The sequence below is a fragment of the Phyllostomus discolor genome, chromosome 2 (assembly GCF_004126475.2).
Source record: "Phyllostomus discolor isolate MPI-MPIP mPhyDis1 chromosome 2, mPhyDis1.pri.v3, whole genome shotgun sequence".
NCBI classification, from domain to species: Eukaryota; Metazoa; Chordata; class Mammalia; order Chiroptera; family Phyllostomidae; genus Phyllostomus; species Phyllostomus discolor.
The window spans coordinates 124993279-125009499 of record NC_040904.2 but is presented as its reverse complement, the minus strand read 5'-3'; the positions used below and the strand labels follow the sequence as shown (position 1 = coordinate 125009499).

Genomic DNA, 16221 nt, shown 5'->3' with positions numbered 1-16221 from the left:
CAGGGCCCCATGCTACAGGGGTGAAGGGTCAAACCAGAAAAAGTTTTTTTTCCTGTTAGGGCCCAGAAGTTGGACAGTGGCCCTAAGCGCCTGTGTTCCCTGGCTTGAGGACTGTTCTTGCTTCATCTTCATCATGAAAAGGTCTCTGACAGGAGGTGTTAGTGACTTTTGGGATTTTAAAGAAGCCAAGGATGCTTATGCTTTCTGCTCAATCAGGCAGAAAGACAAATCTAACCTCAAAATTACAAGTGACGCCTGTATTTTAGACATTCACATGTTACTCTTTGTTTGGAAAGATGACCAAAGTTGGCAACATTGCCAGGCTGCTGGGGGCAGTGCTGGAAGCGATGGCCAGGCCTCAGCAAAGGCCCTGGCTGCAGCCCGTGTGGGACCCAAAAGGCCAACTACAGCTTCTCTACCAAGTGCTGCATTTAAGCAGGACTGGGGATGTATGTGGTGGGTAACTCCCTTAATTTTATCCCCAGTGCAGCCACCAGTGCCCACCCTCTGAGGCCAAAACAAAAAGGGATACCCGACACAGGTTTTATTGTTTCCACTTTATTGCTCAAGTGCAGAACTTGAGATGGGCCTTGACCTTCAGCAACGTGCAAAGAGGCTGAGGTGGTGAGGAGGGGTGGGGGGACATGACCTGGCTGAGAAGGCAAACAGGTCTGAGAGGAAATACTGGGAGGGGATAAAGGGGGTGGTCACCATGACACCAGAAGACATCAACCACACCATCAGGGCGAGGAAGGGAACAGAGAGAGGTAATGGGCACAACAGTGGTTTTTCCCATGCCCCTAGCACCCACATGGAGGCCACATGTTTCGAAATGGACAGGGAGGAGGAAAATGGCTGCCCAGGAAGTATCCCTCTACACCCTGGTTTCACATCTGACCCACATCCATACCACTAACCCCCTTCTACCATATGACAAATTGACAAAGCAAAAAGAGGAAGCAAAATAAATTAACATCCTTAAGTGTGTGTGGATGGACATTCATTCATGTGTAATGGAGGAAGGGGAAGAAGGGGTTAAAACACCTAAAATGATCCCCTACCTCAATCCCCCAGCCTACTCCTTTCCCCCTTCCCCCAAAGCCACCATCCAACCAGATAGAAAAATAAAGGTCTAATTCACTCAAAACTCTTCAGTTTTTTACAAAACGAACAGGGTGAAGCAGAGCAGGGAGCAGGGCAAGCAGGCGCCTACAGGAATAGGGCTGGGGAGAGGCTATGCTTCTGTTTCCACCTGAGGCTGGCTCCCTGCCACATCCTTCTGCTCATCCTTCATCTCTGCATCAGCATGGTCCCCTGCTGCCTTGGCCTGTGAGAAGAAAGAGGATAAATTCCAGTTCTCATTTGGCCCAGTGACCTGATGAGAAAGGTGACTTTTACTCCATGTCCCCATACTCTTGCCTGCCTGCACTCAACCGATCTGATGAGACATACCGAGCACCCTGACACCATGTATATATATAGTCTGTACCCAAACATACTCACTCCCAAGTAAAACAAGGTACACATTGCCCTGGCTGGTGTGGCTCAATGGATTGAGCACCAGCCTGCGAACCAAAGGCTCATCTGTTCGATTCCCATTCAGGGTACATGCCTGGGTTACAGGCCAGGCCAGGTTCCCAGTGGGGGAATGTGTGAGAAGCATACACATTGAAGTTTCTCTCCCTTTCTTTTACTCTCCCTCCCCTGTCTAAAATAAATAAAATCTAACAAAACAAAACAAACCCCCCAAACCAAAAACATACACATTAACTTCTAGCAGAATTACAGACACAGAAATTACTTTTCGAGATGTGTCCTGAAGATACACTTGCACGTGCAATATTGTTTAGAACTGTACTTGTCCACCATGGTAGCTACATGTGGCTACTGATCACTTTAAATATGGCTAGATCACACCCTGGCTGGTGTGGGGTTGCTGGTTCAATTCCCAGCCTAGGGCACATGCCTGGGTTGAGGGCCAGGTCCTCAGTGGGAGGCGTGCGAGAGGCAACCACACATTGGTGTTTCTCTTCCTCTTTCTCCCTCCCTTCCCCTCTCTAAAACATATATAAACACACTCTCTCTCACACACACACACACACACATACTTAAAAAAATGGCTAGATCAAATTGATATGTTTTAAGTATAAAACAAGCATTGAATTTTGATGACTTAAGTCTAAAACACATGAATTCAAATTAAAAGAATTACACGTTGCAATATTTAGATGCCCTGGGTCAACTAGAAAGTACTAAAATTAATTTCAGCCCTGGCTGGTGTGGCTCAGTGGGTTGAGTGCTGGCCTGCAAACAGAAAGGTTGCCAGTTCAATTCCCAGTCAAGGCACATGCCTGGGTTGTGGGCCAGGCCCCCAGTTGAGGGTGTGTGAGAGGAAGTCAACTGATGTTTTTTTCTCCCCCCAACTTCTCTCTCTAAAAAAATCTTTAAAAAATTAATTTTACCTGTTTCTTTTTCGTTAACACAGCTACTAGAAAATTTAACATTATGTATGTGGTTTGCATTTTATTTCTATTGGACAGTGCTGGTTTAGGACACTGACTAGAAATAGGGCAATGGGTAAATGAAATACAATGTATCTGTACAATCAAATGCTAACTACTTAAGCATAAGAAAGAATGTGAAAACTGTTTTGGTTATTGATATAAAATAAGCATCCAGGTTTGATACCAAGAAAGCGTGGTATAAAAAACAGGTAGAACATGTTGCCTTTTATCAGGGAAAAGGGAGAAAACATCAATATGTCTGCTTATAAATGTGTTCAATGTACTGGATGATACAAGAACTGGTAATATCAGTTGCTTTTGGGCAGTGGTAGACTTTCTCCTACATTCTTTTGTACAAATTTGAATTTAACTATGTAATTGCATTACTATTTTAAAAAGGGACCAAGAACACATGTTGGGAAGCACACTGGGCAACTGACTCCTGACCTCTAGGATTTACAAGTGGTTTCCTGCCCTGACCACCAAGGAATGCTAGCCCTGACAGCAGGGTTTTTTTTACTCAGAGAATATCCATGCCACTGCTCCAGGGATGAGGGCAACTTCTTGTTTCCAGAACTGTCACAGACAACCACAAGCACAAAGAGCCCACACCAGCTGGGTTGGGCACAGGACGAAGAGATGAGATGGACAGAAGAGACATTACCTTGTCCCTACACCTGTTTAAATCCTCACCTTACCCTCCTCCTCAGCCAGCCTCTCAAACATATTGGCATAGAGCTTCTTCTCCCGTGCAAGCTGCTTGCGGATCCGCTGCTGGCAAACAGCCAGCTGGGCCTTGGCAGCTTTGTTGCTGGGGTAGAGCTGCAGGACCTTCTGGAAGTCAGCCCGTGCCAAGTCACAGTCATTCACTGCCAGGTGGGCCTCTCCCCGGCGGAAAAGGCCCTTCTCATTGTCGCTGTCCAGCTCCAGGGCCTAATGATGGATGAGGAATCAACAGTAAGACCTCAGCTCCTCTAGCTCACCTGGCCAAGACTGGGTTTCCAAGGTACCCTCAGCAGTATGATGGGAAATGCAAATGGCTGGCTCTGCCCATAAAAGAATGTGTCTTGAGACATAAAATGGACAAGACCAAGGTCTATGAAGGAATCTCTTTCAGTCCAGGAGGCAGAGAGGGAAGACAGGTCTTCAGATGGAGGAGAAGGACCGCTGATAACATTTGCATTCTCTTTAAAATAAGGCAGGTATGTAACAGGGAGCAGCTAAGAATCAGGGTGAAGCAAACATTTAAGTAGCTCTTCCCATCCAGTGTGTCCTTCTAGCTCTGGGTCACCTGCCTCCTTCCACTGAAGTGCTTGCTTCTCATCCCCTGCCTCTGGGTCCTGAATTGCTGAGCTCCCAACAGTCCATCCTGCTTATTCCTACCTTAGTCACTGAGGGCAACTTTCAGACATGCTAGCAGCTCACTGCCAACCTCGCCTGTGAATGTTGCTCCCATACTTCTTTAAAGGGGCCTCACCTTGTTACAGCTCTCAATGGCAGCTGAGAAGGCCTGTAGTTTCAGATGACACATGGCCAAGTTGAGATGAGAAGCTAGCCGAAGGGCCCGTGCTTTCTGTGCGTCCTCATCAGAGAAACTTGACTCGTATTCCAACCAGGACACAATCTTCTTGTATTGCAGTAAAGCTTGCTTGTACTTGCCTTCCTAGAATGGGAGGGAGGCTCAGTGGCACCAGGCTGTCATACCCCATAGTCATCAGTGACCTGTGGGCCCAAGAGAGTCCTACCCATTCCCACCCTCAATGCCCCCAGGCAAGACCAGCTGGCTTATACTAAGTGAAGACTGCATGTGCCACTTGTCCACTCTGTGGCAGGAACTGACCTCAGCCATTGACAGGCAAAGGTGGGCCCAGAGGAGCCCTCCCTGGGTGTGTCCTCAGGACCAAGGCTGCTGGCTCACCTTGAAGTACACAGTGCCCCGCTCTTTCACTATGGAGCTCTGTTCCAGCTTCTCCTCTGAATTCATCTCCCAAGACTCCTTGGCCTGCCATCCCCCAAGGGAGAAACACAACTGTCAGTGATGCCAGAGAGTCACCTCCAGGGTGGGACATGGCTTCAGGTTAGGGAGGACCTTAAGCTAACTCACCTTCTCAAAACTCCGGAGGCGGATTTCATATTTCAGGTCAGCGTTTGGTGGGATTTGGAACTTTTCCTTCCCAACACTGCCAAAAGCATAGCTGTGGGGGCAGAAAAAGCCTCTAAGCCATTTCATCAGCAGTTGACCTGCTCCACACTGAAAAGACTTCCTGTTTCCCAGGAAGTACCTCTGTGTCCTGTGTGGTAGAATCTTCCCTGACCTCTGAACGCAATTAGTTGTTCTCTTGGTATCTTACATACCCTTGTGACAGCTCATGCTATACATACACTTGCATGATTACTAACTGAACTGGCATCTGGCTAAAAAATTAGTCAATAGGGACTTCCGGCAAGATGGAGGAATAGGTGGACGCACCGTACCTCCTCGCACAACCAAGATTAGAAAACCAATAATTTACAACAATAATTTACTATCAGAATAACACCCAGATCCGGCAGAGGATTTATCTGAATGGAAGTCGGGCAGCCAAGAAGTTGAAGTAGACGCGTTCATCCGGACTGGTAGGAAAAGACGAGCCTGGCAGGCGCGGGGCTGGCTCGGGTCGGCGGCGCGCGGAGGTCGGGGGAAGGTTTGGCGCGAAATCGGCGCAAAAGCCATCCGGGGGTGCAAGAAGGCAGCGGTGATCCCTGAGTACGCAAGCTGCGGCTGGCAGACCCAGAGGGGCAGCGATTGTGGACCAGGGCAGAGCTCGTGGCCCAGAAGCCCAGACAAGGGTCTGAGCCCAGAGGAACGGAACTACCGCCATTGTTTTCTCCCGCCCCGCCCCGCCCCCACATATAACGTCACAATCTAGCGACTGGGGTGCCCAGCCCCGGTGAACACCTAAGGCTCCGCCCCCCACTGTAACTAGAGCAACCAGACCGGAAAAAAAAAAGGAGAGACAAGGGGGAAAAGAAACCATGTTTTCAACAGAGCAGATCAGTCCCCCAGGACTCATCCTTTTGAGCGACCAAGAATTAGCCAATCTATCAGATGCACAGTTCAAAACACTGGTGATCAGAAAGCTCACGGAACTGGTGGATTTTGGACGAAATTTAGATGAAAGAATGCAGACTACCATAAAACAGATGCAGGAAGACACGTGGAGGAGAGCCAATAGTGAAAGGAAGGAATATGAGTCTCAAAACAATACAGTGGACCAGAAGGAAGATAGAATCAACCAAGCAGGAAAGCATGATGAAATAAGAATTCAAAAAATTGAGGAAAAGATTAAGAGCATCCAAGACACCTTTAAACGTTCCAATATCCGAATTATAGGGGTACCAGAATTGGAAGGGGAAAAGCAACAGATTGAGCACGTATTTGAACAAATAATAAAGGAGAACTTCCCCAAGCTGGCAAAGGGAACAGTCTTCCAAGAAATCCAAGAAGCTCAGAGAGCCCCAAAGAAGTTGGACCCAAGAAGAAACACACCAAGGCACATCATAATTACATTAGCCAAGGTAAAAACAAAGGAGAGAATCCTAGAAGCAGCAAGAGGTAAGGGGACAGTCACCTACAAAGGAGTTCCCATCAGACTGTCAGCTGATTTCTCCAAAGAGACCTTACAGGCAAGAAGGGGCTGGAAAGAAGTATTCCAAGTCATGAAAGACAAGGACCTACATCCCAGATTGCTCTATCCAGCAAAGCTATCGTTTAGAATGGAAGGGCAGATAAAGTGCTTCTCAGATAAGGTCAAGTTAAAGGAGTTCATCATCACCAAGCCCTTATTTTATGAAATGCTAAAGGGACTTATCTAAGAAAAGAAGATAAAGAAAAGACATGTATAGTAAAAGGACAGCAAACTCACAAATATTAACAACCACACCTAAAGCAAAACCAAAAGAAACTAAGTAAACAATTAGAACAGGAACAGAACCACAGAAATGGAGGGCACATGGAGGGTTAGCAGCAGGGGGGTGGGAGGAGGAGAGAGGGGGAAAAGGTATAGAGAATAAGTAGCATAGAATGTAGGTTGAAAATAGATCGGGGGAGGGCAAGAATAGTACGGGAAATGTAGAAACTAAAGAACTCATAAGTATGACACATGGACATGAACTAAAGGGGGAAATGTGGGTGGGAGGGGGGTACAGGGTGGAGGGGAGAGAAGGGGGGAAACGGGACAAATGTAATAGCATAATCAATAAAATATATTAAAAAATAAAAAATAAAAAAATAAAAAAAAAAAAATGACAGCAGTAATACAGGAATGCATTACCACCGTAAAAAAATTAAAGTCCTCTATAACTCCCCAACCCCCCAAACAGAGAGCTAGCCTCTATGAACTCTCTGATATGAATGCTTCCAGACCTCTTTCTGTTTGCATGTATTTTTAAATAAATTCATATTGCCTATGAAAAAAAAAAAAAAAAAAAAAATTAGTCAATAGGTAGCAGGAACAATGTCTCTGAGAAACTAGAAACTGTCAGCCTCATGCATGGCACAGAGTAAGTGTGCTTCCATAAACATCACCAACGAGTGAGTGAACCAATGGAACATGAGAACCTTGATGTTGGTAAAGAAGAGAGTCTGCAGCAGCCATGACTGAAAAGATTATGCTTTGATCCGAGGAGATGTGGACAGTTGTGGCCACGCTCCTAAATACAGTGAAAAGACCATAATGGTCTATGTTTGGTGTGCCCAGAGGCACAGTGAGCACGATGAGGCTGTGAGGGTAGTGAACACACACCGAGGAGAGGATACACATGGCCATACATTTAACTCACTGGGGACATGTAGATCTCTGACCTCGCTTCACCTACGTGCTCTACCAAGCCCACTCCTTACCTGGGCTTGAGGTACACAATGGAATGTTCTCCTTTTTCCATGTGCTGAATGGCTTTCTCCAGCCCACTAGGCAGATCCAGACTCTCCCCCTCGCCAATCTCAAAGTGGAGCTCCCGCTGGTCAAAAATCTGGTCCTTGTAGTACCCTTCCAGTGCGACTGGCATGCAAGAAAGGCAATGTACCAAGTGCATGAGTGGGGAGGCAACCGAAGAAGGATGCCATTGGCATCCCTCTATGGTCTCATCACTTCCTGCCCCCAAGACGCCCTGGTGTTCTCACCCTCCACCACAGCACCCTCATTGGGCCTGGCATAGCCTTCGCCCCGAGTCTGTATTCTCCGGATGATTCCCCCGTCTTCTTCCTCTGTTAGGTCCTCTCCCTTGAACTCGCACAACTCTACCTGTGGGACAAGGCATAGGGTGACAAGTCCTGTCAGCACTAACTTATCAACAGTGAGACACAACTCTCTCTCACTGAGAAGAGTCCCTCCTAACTGCCAGACGAGGTCTGACCAGGAGGGCAGCCATGCTAGGAGTGAACCAAGTGGCACTTTTGCCAAGTTCTCAGGATCTGCCCCAGTCTCAACTTCAGTAGAGGTGGGCAGGCCACCCAGATTTCAGTTAACCTCAGGAGATCAATCTATGTGCTCCCTGCTCTGCATAGTAAGGACAGGTTCTAGTCAATCCTAACTCAGCTACTTGAGAAGCCCAGTCTAGAAATGACCCAACATCTTTCAGCAGTCTTCTGAACATCCTCCAAGTCATTCGTGGTAATTAGGGCCCAACTACTTGCAGACTGACCAGTGTCAAGTTCCATCTCTGCAGAGGAAACTTTCCTTACCTCCTTCACCCACAGGGGGAAGCATTTCCCCCCTCCTCTTATCTCTAGGCGCCAACATTCTATACTGTCATTTGTAACCGCATACACATTCTGACCTCCTGGCTCCTTTCGGTTCAAATTATACCCTGTCTCCTCTGGGCACCGTGTTTGAGATACACATGTCTCCACCCATTACTGCCTCGAGTCTGAAGAGGGGCTGTGGCCACCTCTTCCCACCCAAAACCTCCACTGTAGCTTCTGTTCTGGCAGCAGCAAGCTGTTTGCACAGCAAAGCCAACTGCCCTCACCAGTTCTCTTTGCCCCTTAAGGCCAGGCCCTTAGCTTTGGCTACATTGTCTCCGAGTGGCAGGAAGGACTGGAGGGTAGCCAGGCCCTGAGCTGAGGTAAGGCTGGCTCTTTGCGTTGCTCTCTGGCTGGACACTTACCTCAAACACAAGCGTGGCATTGGAAGGGATTTTTGGAGGGCTGCCTGCCAAACCATAGGCATATTCTGGCTTGCAGGTGATGCGACATACTTCTCCCACCTTCATGGTTGCTACAGCAATGTCCCAAGCCTTGATGACCTCCCCTGTAGGTACAGAAAACAAACAGGTCCTTCCTCCTTGGCAGGGAACTGACTCTGGGCTCTGTGGCCCCAGGGTACGATGCCTGAGGGGAAGCTGGACACTCTTTAGAAGGTAGAAACATGGGGCTGCAATCAGGGCTGTCATCTCAGAGCCCCTAAAAACCAAACCAACAAACCAAACCGCTCAACTCTGGAACAAAGACGTTCAAGAAACAAGGTAGCCACTTCTGACGAGGAAGTAAGGTACTCAGAGTGATCAGAGCAGGGAGAGGACTCAGTATACTTATAGGACAGTGAAAAAAAAAAAAAAAAAAGGAGTTAACAACAACAAAAAAATCAGCAGTTTGCACTAAACCATCACTCCTTAAGCTTCTGAAAACATGGCTACTGCTTGTCACCACTTACATTCTCCCAGAAACCTAGCTACCAAGTCTAGGTTTTGCTTACCTTTTCCCAGATCAAAGGAGAATTTCTCTTTGCGGTCCAGACTGGAGTCAAACTTGGTGCCATCTAACAACCAGCCAGTGTAGTGAACGAAGACTCGGTCCCCAGTCATGGGCATCTCTGTGCCCGTGCCCTCTCGCTTGATGACCTGGGAGGAAGGGGGAGAAGGTGAGTACCCAGGGGTGGGGGCAGAAAGAGGCACAAAACAGCCTGCATGTTTCTGACAGGCACATAGAGGGAGTCTCCTGCCTCCTTGTAAATAGAGTCAAGGGACCAATCTCAAAGGACTCTGATACAGAACTTAGCTAGAAGCCAAATGACCTCCCTGTCTTTCTTGAGGTGTGACACGACTTGGCTTGAAAAACTGCAGACAAGCCCTGACCACGTGGCGCAGTTGGTTAGAGTGTTGTCTTGACAAACCAAGGTTGCAGGTTCAATCTCCAGTCAGGGCGCATATACAAGCAGCAACCAATACGTGTAACAACAAATAGGTCTCTCTTAAAAAACAAACAAACAAAACAAAACAAAACAACAGAGAAAACAACCCCTGGAGACAAAAGACCCAAGTTCAAGTTTTTGCTGTATGATCTTGGACAGTCACTCAGACTCTCTAGACCTTATTTGGAGTGATGACCATCTCTGTCAGAGTTGTTCGAGGATTCAATTGGTAAAATTTATCACCAGCAAAGGAAGAAATATTTACGCTCTATGTTTTCATTCTTCCTAAATGCCAGCGACCCTCTGATCAGGGCCCTGTTTGGAGATCAGTGTGAGCAATGAAGCCTCCGAGAGAGGGAATCTACCAGCACAGGGCCCTTAACCTGGACTCAGGACACAGCATTCCTGACTCGTAGGCTAGTTTAAGTCCTTTATTTCTGGGCTAAGAGAATTTCCCAGGAATTTATAAGCCGAGGCTTCTCTTCCTTAGCATTTATCAAAGGTCCCTCCAAGGGCCACCTGGTAGGTGTGTCATGACCTCTAAAGGAAAGGTTCCGTGATAGAACAGACAGGAGATTGAGTAGAAAATTAAAGGGAAAGGAGTGGAGGATAAAAGGGGAAATGACCCTTCCTGGAATAAACACTTGGTAGAAATCACTAGGACCCTGGAGAAAGAAGGGAAAGCCGCATGCCCATCGGCAGAGCAGCCTGAGATTCCAAGATTGGGGGCGGGGGGGGGGGGGGGGGGGGGGGAGTCACATGCATTTGTGGAGCAGATAGGGACTGCAGGAATTTTGCCCATCTCACGCACAGCAGCAGGCTCCCAAGCAAAGCACCCTCTTTGGGCCCCAAACCCCAAGTCCCAAATCAGGAAGGTGGGGGGCGGCCCGAGGTGGAAGGAGGAACTACAGGTCCCGGCATGCACCGCTACCTCGGTTTCCCGGGGCTGGGGGATGGGATACAGCGTGGCTGAGCGGGTGACCTAAGTCCCAGCCTTTAGAAAGGGACTAACGGGAGGGTGCTGGGTGCCAGAACCTTCCTCGAGGCCAGGTCCGGGGGCCAAGTTGCACAGAAAGCTCTGGGACAGGAAATTACTCTTGTGACCCGCTTCTGGTCCTAGCTAATATTTAATTGCCAAGGGTTAGCGAGGTCTCGCACTACCACTGATGAAGGTGGCCCGGGCCTTCCAGACTGCGGCTGGCAAGGATGGAGCTGGCAGCTCGGCCGCAGCTGCGGGGTCGCAGCAGGCCCCGCCCCGGGTGCACGCTGCCCAAGGGCCCTGGTTGCCGCTCACGTGCACCGGCGAGCCCGTCCCTCCCCTACTCCTCCGCCCCACTGCACCAGGAACGCCGCAGTTGGGCTGCAGGGCTGGGGGCCTGAGTCCAAACCACCGGCCTCCAAGGGGGCTGGAATAACGGCCAAGAGTAGGTCCGCGCACCTAGGCTACCCGCTTTAGAGCCTGAGGCCGCCCTCAACTCCCAAACTACGCAGCCTAGTTCAGAAAGGCAATGCAACCGACCGCCGGCTGCAGGAGCAGTCCACGACCGGCCCGGAGCCTGCAGAGGCCGCCATCCCCGCCCCGTGCCTCGGCCGGCGGCTTCCAGGCTCCGCGGGAAGGCGGCTGCGATGGGCGCTCCGGGCTCTGCCTCCCCCACCTGGCCCTGTGCTCCCCCAGCGTCCCCGCCCTTACCTTCAGCACGCCTTCATCCTGCTTGGGGCTGATGTCCACTCCCTCGATTCCGAGGGGCGCCGGCTGCACCCCACTCTCGGCCGCCTTCATCTCCTCGGCGGTCATGGCCGCTCCGAGCGCCGTTTACTCCTGGAGCTGGGCAGAAGGCGCGAGACAATCCCTCTCTGCCGCCGGCCTGTCTGCACCTGGGTGCGGGAGCCGGCTTCGCAGCCTCCGAACAGCGAACTAACTGGTCCAAGGCTCGAGCCCCTCAGGCTCCCCACGCGCTCGCCGCCCGCAGCAGAGCCGGCTCGGGAGGCGGAGTAGGTGGGTACTGAGCGGCCGGGGGAGCGATTGGTCCCACCCGCCGCGGAGGGAGGGGCTGGGAGGAGCCGGAGAGGGAGCGCGGGACGGAGTGGGTGGGGGTGGAGAAGTTTCTCGAGACGCCTGAGGCTAAGGGGGTTGGGGCTATAATGCTGTGGGGGCTAAAGTGAAATCTTCTATTTGTGGTTCATTCCTCCAGTTGCTGCACGGCCCTCCCTCCCCCACTCCTGAGATCCCCGGAATCTGAGGACCGCCCTTCCCCCCGGCACCACGCTCTTCTGGGCTCTCCCGCTTCCCGGTCTAACCGGATTCTTCCAGATCCTTCTCCATGCCCCTACACCACCCCAGTACTTAGCCTGCCAAGCCAGATCCTCCCCAAACATTGCAGCCCGCTGCGTGGTTTGCTCAGAGAGTGGTTTGCGGGAAGTAAGTAGCTGCGCGTCCGTCTCCCTTGGGACCCCAGACGAACGTATTTATTAATGCCGACCGTAAATACTGGCGGCACGGCCTACCCCGCGTTCCCTCAGGAAGGACACTTAACTAAATAGGGAGGAAGACGGGAAGGGGATAGGAACTGGGGGGCGGGGGGAGGCGCAATGAGTGAAGAGCGCTGACCCCAGTGCCCAGAATTGGACGAGAGCAGCCTCAGTTTTCCCAGAGCTTGGGAGATGTTCCTCCTTCAGCTCTTTAAAGTGCTTGGAGAAGTCGATTTGCAAGAAATGACCAGCTTAGCTAAGGATTCTTATACGGGGCACGTATTGAATGGTCCGTTCCAGACAATAATTAAACTGCTCTTTAGGTTAATATTTAAAAACAAAAAATGGTTTCAACTCATGAAAAAGTCGTTCCATTTTACTAAAGGCCGTGGCAAGGTATATTTTCTTATTATTTGGTTCCCAAGTATTTATCTGTGGAGGGCAGAGCACCTGTGTGGCGGGTCAAAGCTCTGCAGCACCTAGTTACCCAAACAATTGCTTTTTGACAACAAGATTTTTGTAGAAAGGGTCTTGATTTTGATAAGCACTTAACCCCAGTTTAGCATAGTGCCTGGTGAGTGGTATCAAATAATCACTGGCTATATGAATTTTATTCCAATAATAAAAATTTTTTTTGAGCACTGGCTATGGGTGTGGCACTGTGCTGTTGGAGGCAATCTGTTCTATTTAGGTAGGTAACCAAAAGGGCTGTTACACATGAAATTTCATTACCTTAACATAATGTGATAATTCAACTCATAATCCTCTCTGATCGGACTATACTGAAAGGACATGCAGAAGAAATAAAACTAGTGCCTCCAGCAATTTACAGCACATGAATTTAGCCACAACTAAGACATTTCTCTTTTCTTAAAAAAATTGTTTACTTATTTCTTTAGAGAAAGGGGAGGGGAAGGGGAAAGAGAGGGAGAGAAACATGGATGTGTGAGAGAAACATCAGAAGGTTGCCTTTCGCAGGTCTCCCAACCAAGGGACCTGGCCTGCCACTGAGCCACACCAATCAGGGCAAGACATTTCATCTTAGATGACTGGGGATATCAGCAAAGGATATGGTATTGAAACCCTCCAAACTTCCAGGTGACAGGGATGGAGGGTAGGGTACTGGCTTGCAGGTGTGGCAGTGATCTTACTGTTCTCTTATGCACCTGCTTAGTTTCAGCATGTTCTAGTTTTTAATGCTAGGGCCATTACGTGTTATTCAGCAGAAAAAGTTGGGATGGAAGAGACAACTTTACCTTTAGCGTAATGCTTTTCTGCACCTTTTTCTTTATTGGGAGCAAACAGCATAAGTCCATGTCTTTTTGATTCCTGTCAGCTCGTATTAATTGAGCACTTAAGCTGTGCCTGTGTGCTGAATTATAACAGGGAACTTAATAGCAGTAGAAGGAGCACCTGCATGGGACTAAGCAAAGACTTGGGTCGCCCATGTACTAACCATTCGATCTGGGGCAGGTTATTGGGGCAGTAACACTGTTGATGAGGGCAGTTGTGATGGTCAAAGAAGAGGCAGTGTGTGTCAGCTCGCTGGCATGGTGCCAGCCTTAAAGCAGGTGGTTAATACCTCAGGGTCACCACTCTAACGTGATCAGTGCAGCGGTGGTGATCGGAACAAAATGTTAAAAGTACAGAGGCCTATAAGAGAAGGAAAAGTTAGGGTGCAAGGGAAAGGACAAGAAGGACAAGTTTTCAGCAAGAAAGCTCTTCACCCACTCAGTGAGTGGGTGTGGGGGCTGGGAGATGGGAGGGAGTGGGGAGGTCAGTGGGCACTGGGTGCTTGAAATTCAGAGCAGGATTTCTGGTTATTTACATTACATTCTTCTGATTGTAAAACTTACACATATTCCGTGTAGAAGTGCACGAGTGTTTTGTTCTTACCCTCCTGTTCCTTACCCCTTTCCTAGCTCGTTTGAATTAGTGGTCTCATCAGAGATATTTAGCAATGTGTTTATTTTCAGTGGTATCATTCAGTCATTCAAAATCCTTCTGAAAATTTCCCCTTTTTGCTAGAGAAAGAGCATACTTAAAAAAAAAAATCCCCTGTACCCTGAAGATGAGTCATGCTAAGGTTGGAAGTTTTGTCATTGCCAAAACGAGCCATTCTGAGCTCATCTGGGTCATCTCCCTAATGCTAGGCCCATCCTTCACACATGAGGACACCTTGTTTTTTAAAGGTGCTATTTGTTCTTCATAGAGTGCCAGTGCTCTTACATATTTAAAAAATTGTATAGTATTTGGATCATTCAAAAGGATGTGAGATGAGTGTGTGCATAGATATGCATACATGCACATTATGTAACATTCGAACGTAATGAAACTTGGCAGGATAGCACCAAACCTAAGAATTAGAACCTTATCAACATGATTTGTGTCAAAACTGTAATACCAAACATGGTGAGGACGCTTGCATAATTTCTTGCTATGTTTGTTCTCTGTTGACTGAGAAAACAAACTATACCACTGGTGAAAAGTGCTACTATACATTTCATGGAAGGTTTATGGATTTGCTTATTTTAGTGATGGCAGCTCCATTTCATCCTGTGAAAGACAGTAGACCTCTGTGTGAGGCCTGCACATAGTGGAGACCTGCATGGTGCAAAGGCTAAGCTCATGGGCACTGGGCTGGGTTTACCAGGGTTCAGATCTCAACTTCGTCATTGCGCACATCATGAGTCCTTGGGCAGAAGTGGAAGGTCTTGGTCTGCATTCACTGTTTTGTTTGTGAGTGTCCTGTTGTTCTCCCACCATTTGTTGACTCTATCTAATGCATGGAAACAAACACAGGGAGGCTGCCAAAATGAACAAAGAAACCTCGCCTTCATCAGAGTTTCATCATTTTCCTCATACAGATCTTGTATATATGTTGCTAGATTTATACTTAAGTATTTCAGTTATTGGGGGCAGTGCTAGTGTGGATGGTATATTCTTAATTTCAGATTTTACTTGTCCATTGCTGGTGCTTGGAAAAGCAATGAACTTTTGCATGTAAACCTATATCCTGCAACCTCGCTATAATAGAATTATGTGTTAGTTCTATTAGGGTTTTTCATTGTTGTTGATTATTTTTGGATTTTCTACATGGATGATCATGTCATCTGAGAAGAAAGATGTGATTTTTTACGTGTGTCTTGTTTAATTTAAAAAATCTTTGTCTATTCCATGGTTGTGATGATAGAATCCTTTTTGTTTTTAAATTCTAGAAACTTTTTAAAAAAATCTTGCACGTTTAGGTCTGTGATCCATCCCAAGTTAATTTTTACATGTGGTGTGAAGTGGAGTCAGGTTTGTTTTTCCGACATATGGATGTACAGTTGATCAGGCCCATTTATTGAGAGATGACCATCCCTCAGTGAACTGTGATGGCTCCTTTGTCATCCACCAGGTGTGACTATTGTATTTGTGTCTGTTGGCAGACCTTCCTTTGTTCCAGAGGTCTGTTCATCCATCCCTGTGCCACATGGTATTTTAGTTGCTGTAGCTTTAGAATGAGTTTTGACATCTGGTAGTGTAGGTCCTCCAGCTTTGTTCTTCTGTTGTTAAGATTGCCTTGGTTTTTGTAGGTTCAACACATTTTTTGTACACATGTTAGAATCATTTTGTCAATGTCTAAAAAAGTGCTGCTGTTCTGGTTGAGATTCCATTGAATTTATATATCAAGTCAGGGAGATTTGGCATCTTAAATACTTCTAATCCAAATCTTCTAATCCAAGAATATTATGTGTGCCTCTGCTTATTTAGGTATTCTTTATTTATTGTCAGCAGTGTTTTAATGTTTTACATTTTTCAGCATAGAGGCCTTGCACATCTTTTATTAGATTTATTCCTAGGTATTTTTGGTTTGAGTGCTATTGTAAATGCTATTTTATAAAGTTAATTTTCTAATTGTTTGTTGCCAGTATCGGCATACAGTTGATTTTTATTTTTATTTAAAAAATTTTTTTAAAGATTTTATTTACTTATTTTTAGAGAGGGAAGGGAGGGAGATAGAGAGAGAGAGAGAAACATCAATGTGCGGTTGCTGGGGGTTATGGCCTGCAACCCAGGCATGTACCCTGGCTGGG

General features: G+C 47.7%; 1 protein-coding gene across 1 annotated transcript; it reads right to left on the bottom strand.

The window, feature by feature from the left end:
- Nucleotides 1-542: 542 nt before the first annotated feature.
- On the bottom strand, nucleotides 543-12142 carry FKBP4 (FKBP prolyl isomerase 4). The gene is made up of 10 exons (XM_028532017.2): nucleotides 11364-12142; nucleotides 9239-9383; nucleotides 8652-8794; nucleotides 7666-7786; nucleotides 7387-7543; nucleotides 4609-4699; nucleotides 4423-4506; nucleotides 3982-4167; nucleotides 3198-3437; nucleotides 543-1327 (listed from the first exon to the last, which is right to left on the bottom strand). Exons 1-10 carry the CDS (start codon nucleotides 11466-11468, stop codon nucleotides 1235-1237), a joined length of 1365 nt encoding a protein of 454 aa, XP_028387818.1. The 5' UTR covers nucleotides 11469-12142; the 3' UTR covers nucleotides 543-1234.
- Nucleotides 12143-16221: the final 4079 nt, after the last annotated feature.

Excerpts from the sequence above, each read along its gene's own strand:
- FKBP4 (XM_028532017.2), bottom strand. The coding sequence starts at position 11,468 with ATGACCGCCGAGGAGATGAAGGCGGCCGAGAGTGGGGTGCAGCCGGCG. Across the intron at positions 8,795-9,238 it reads CTCCTTTGATCTGGGAAAAG|GGGAGGTCATCAAGGCTTGG; the intron begins GTAAGCAAAACC and ends CTGTACCTACAG. Across the intron at positions 7,787-8,651 it reads ATGCCACGCTTGTGTTTGAG|GTAGAGTTGTGCGAGTTCAA; the intron begins GTAAGTGTCCAG and ends CTTGTCCCACAG.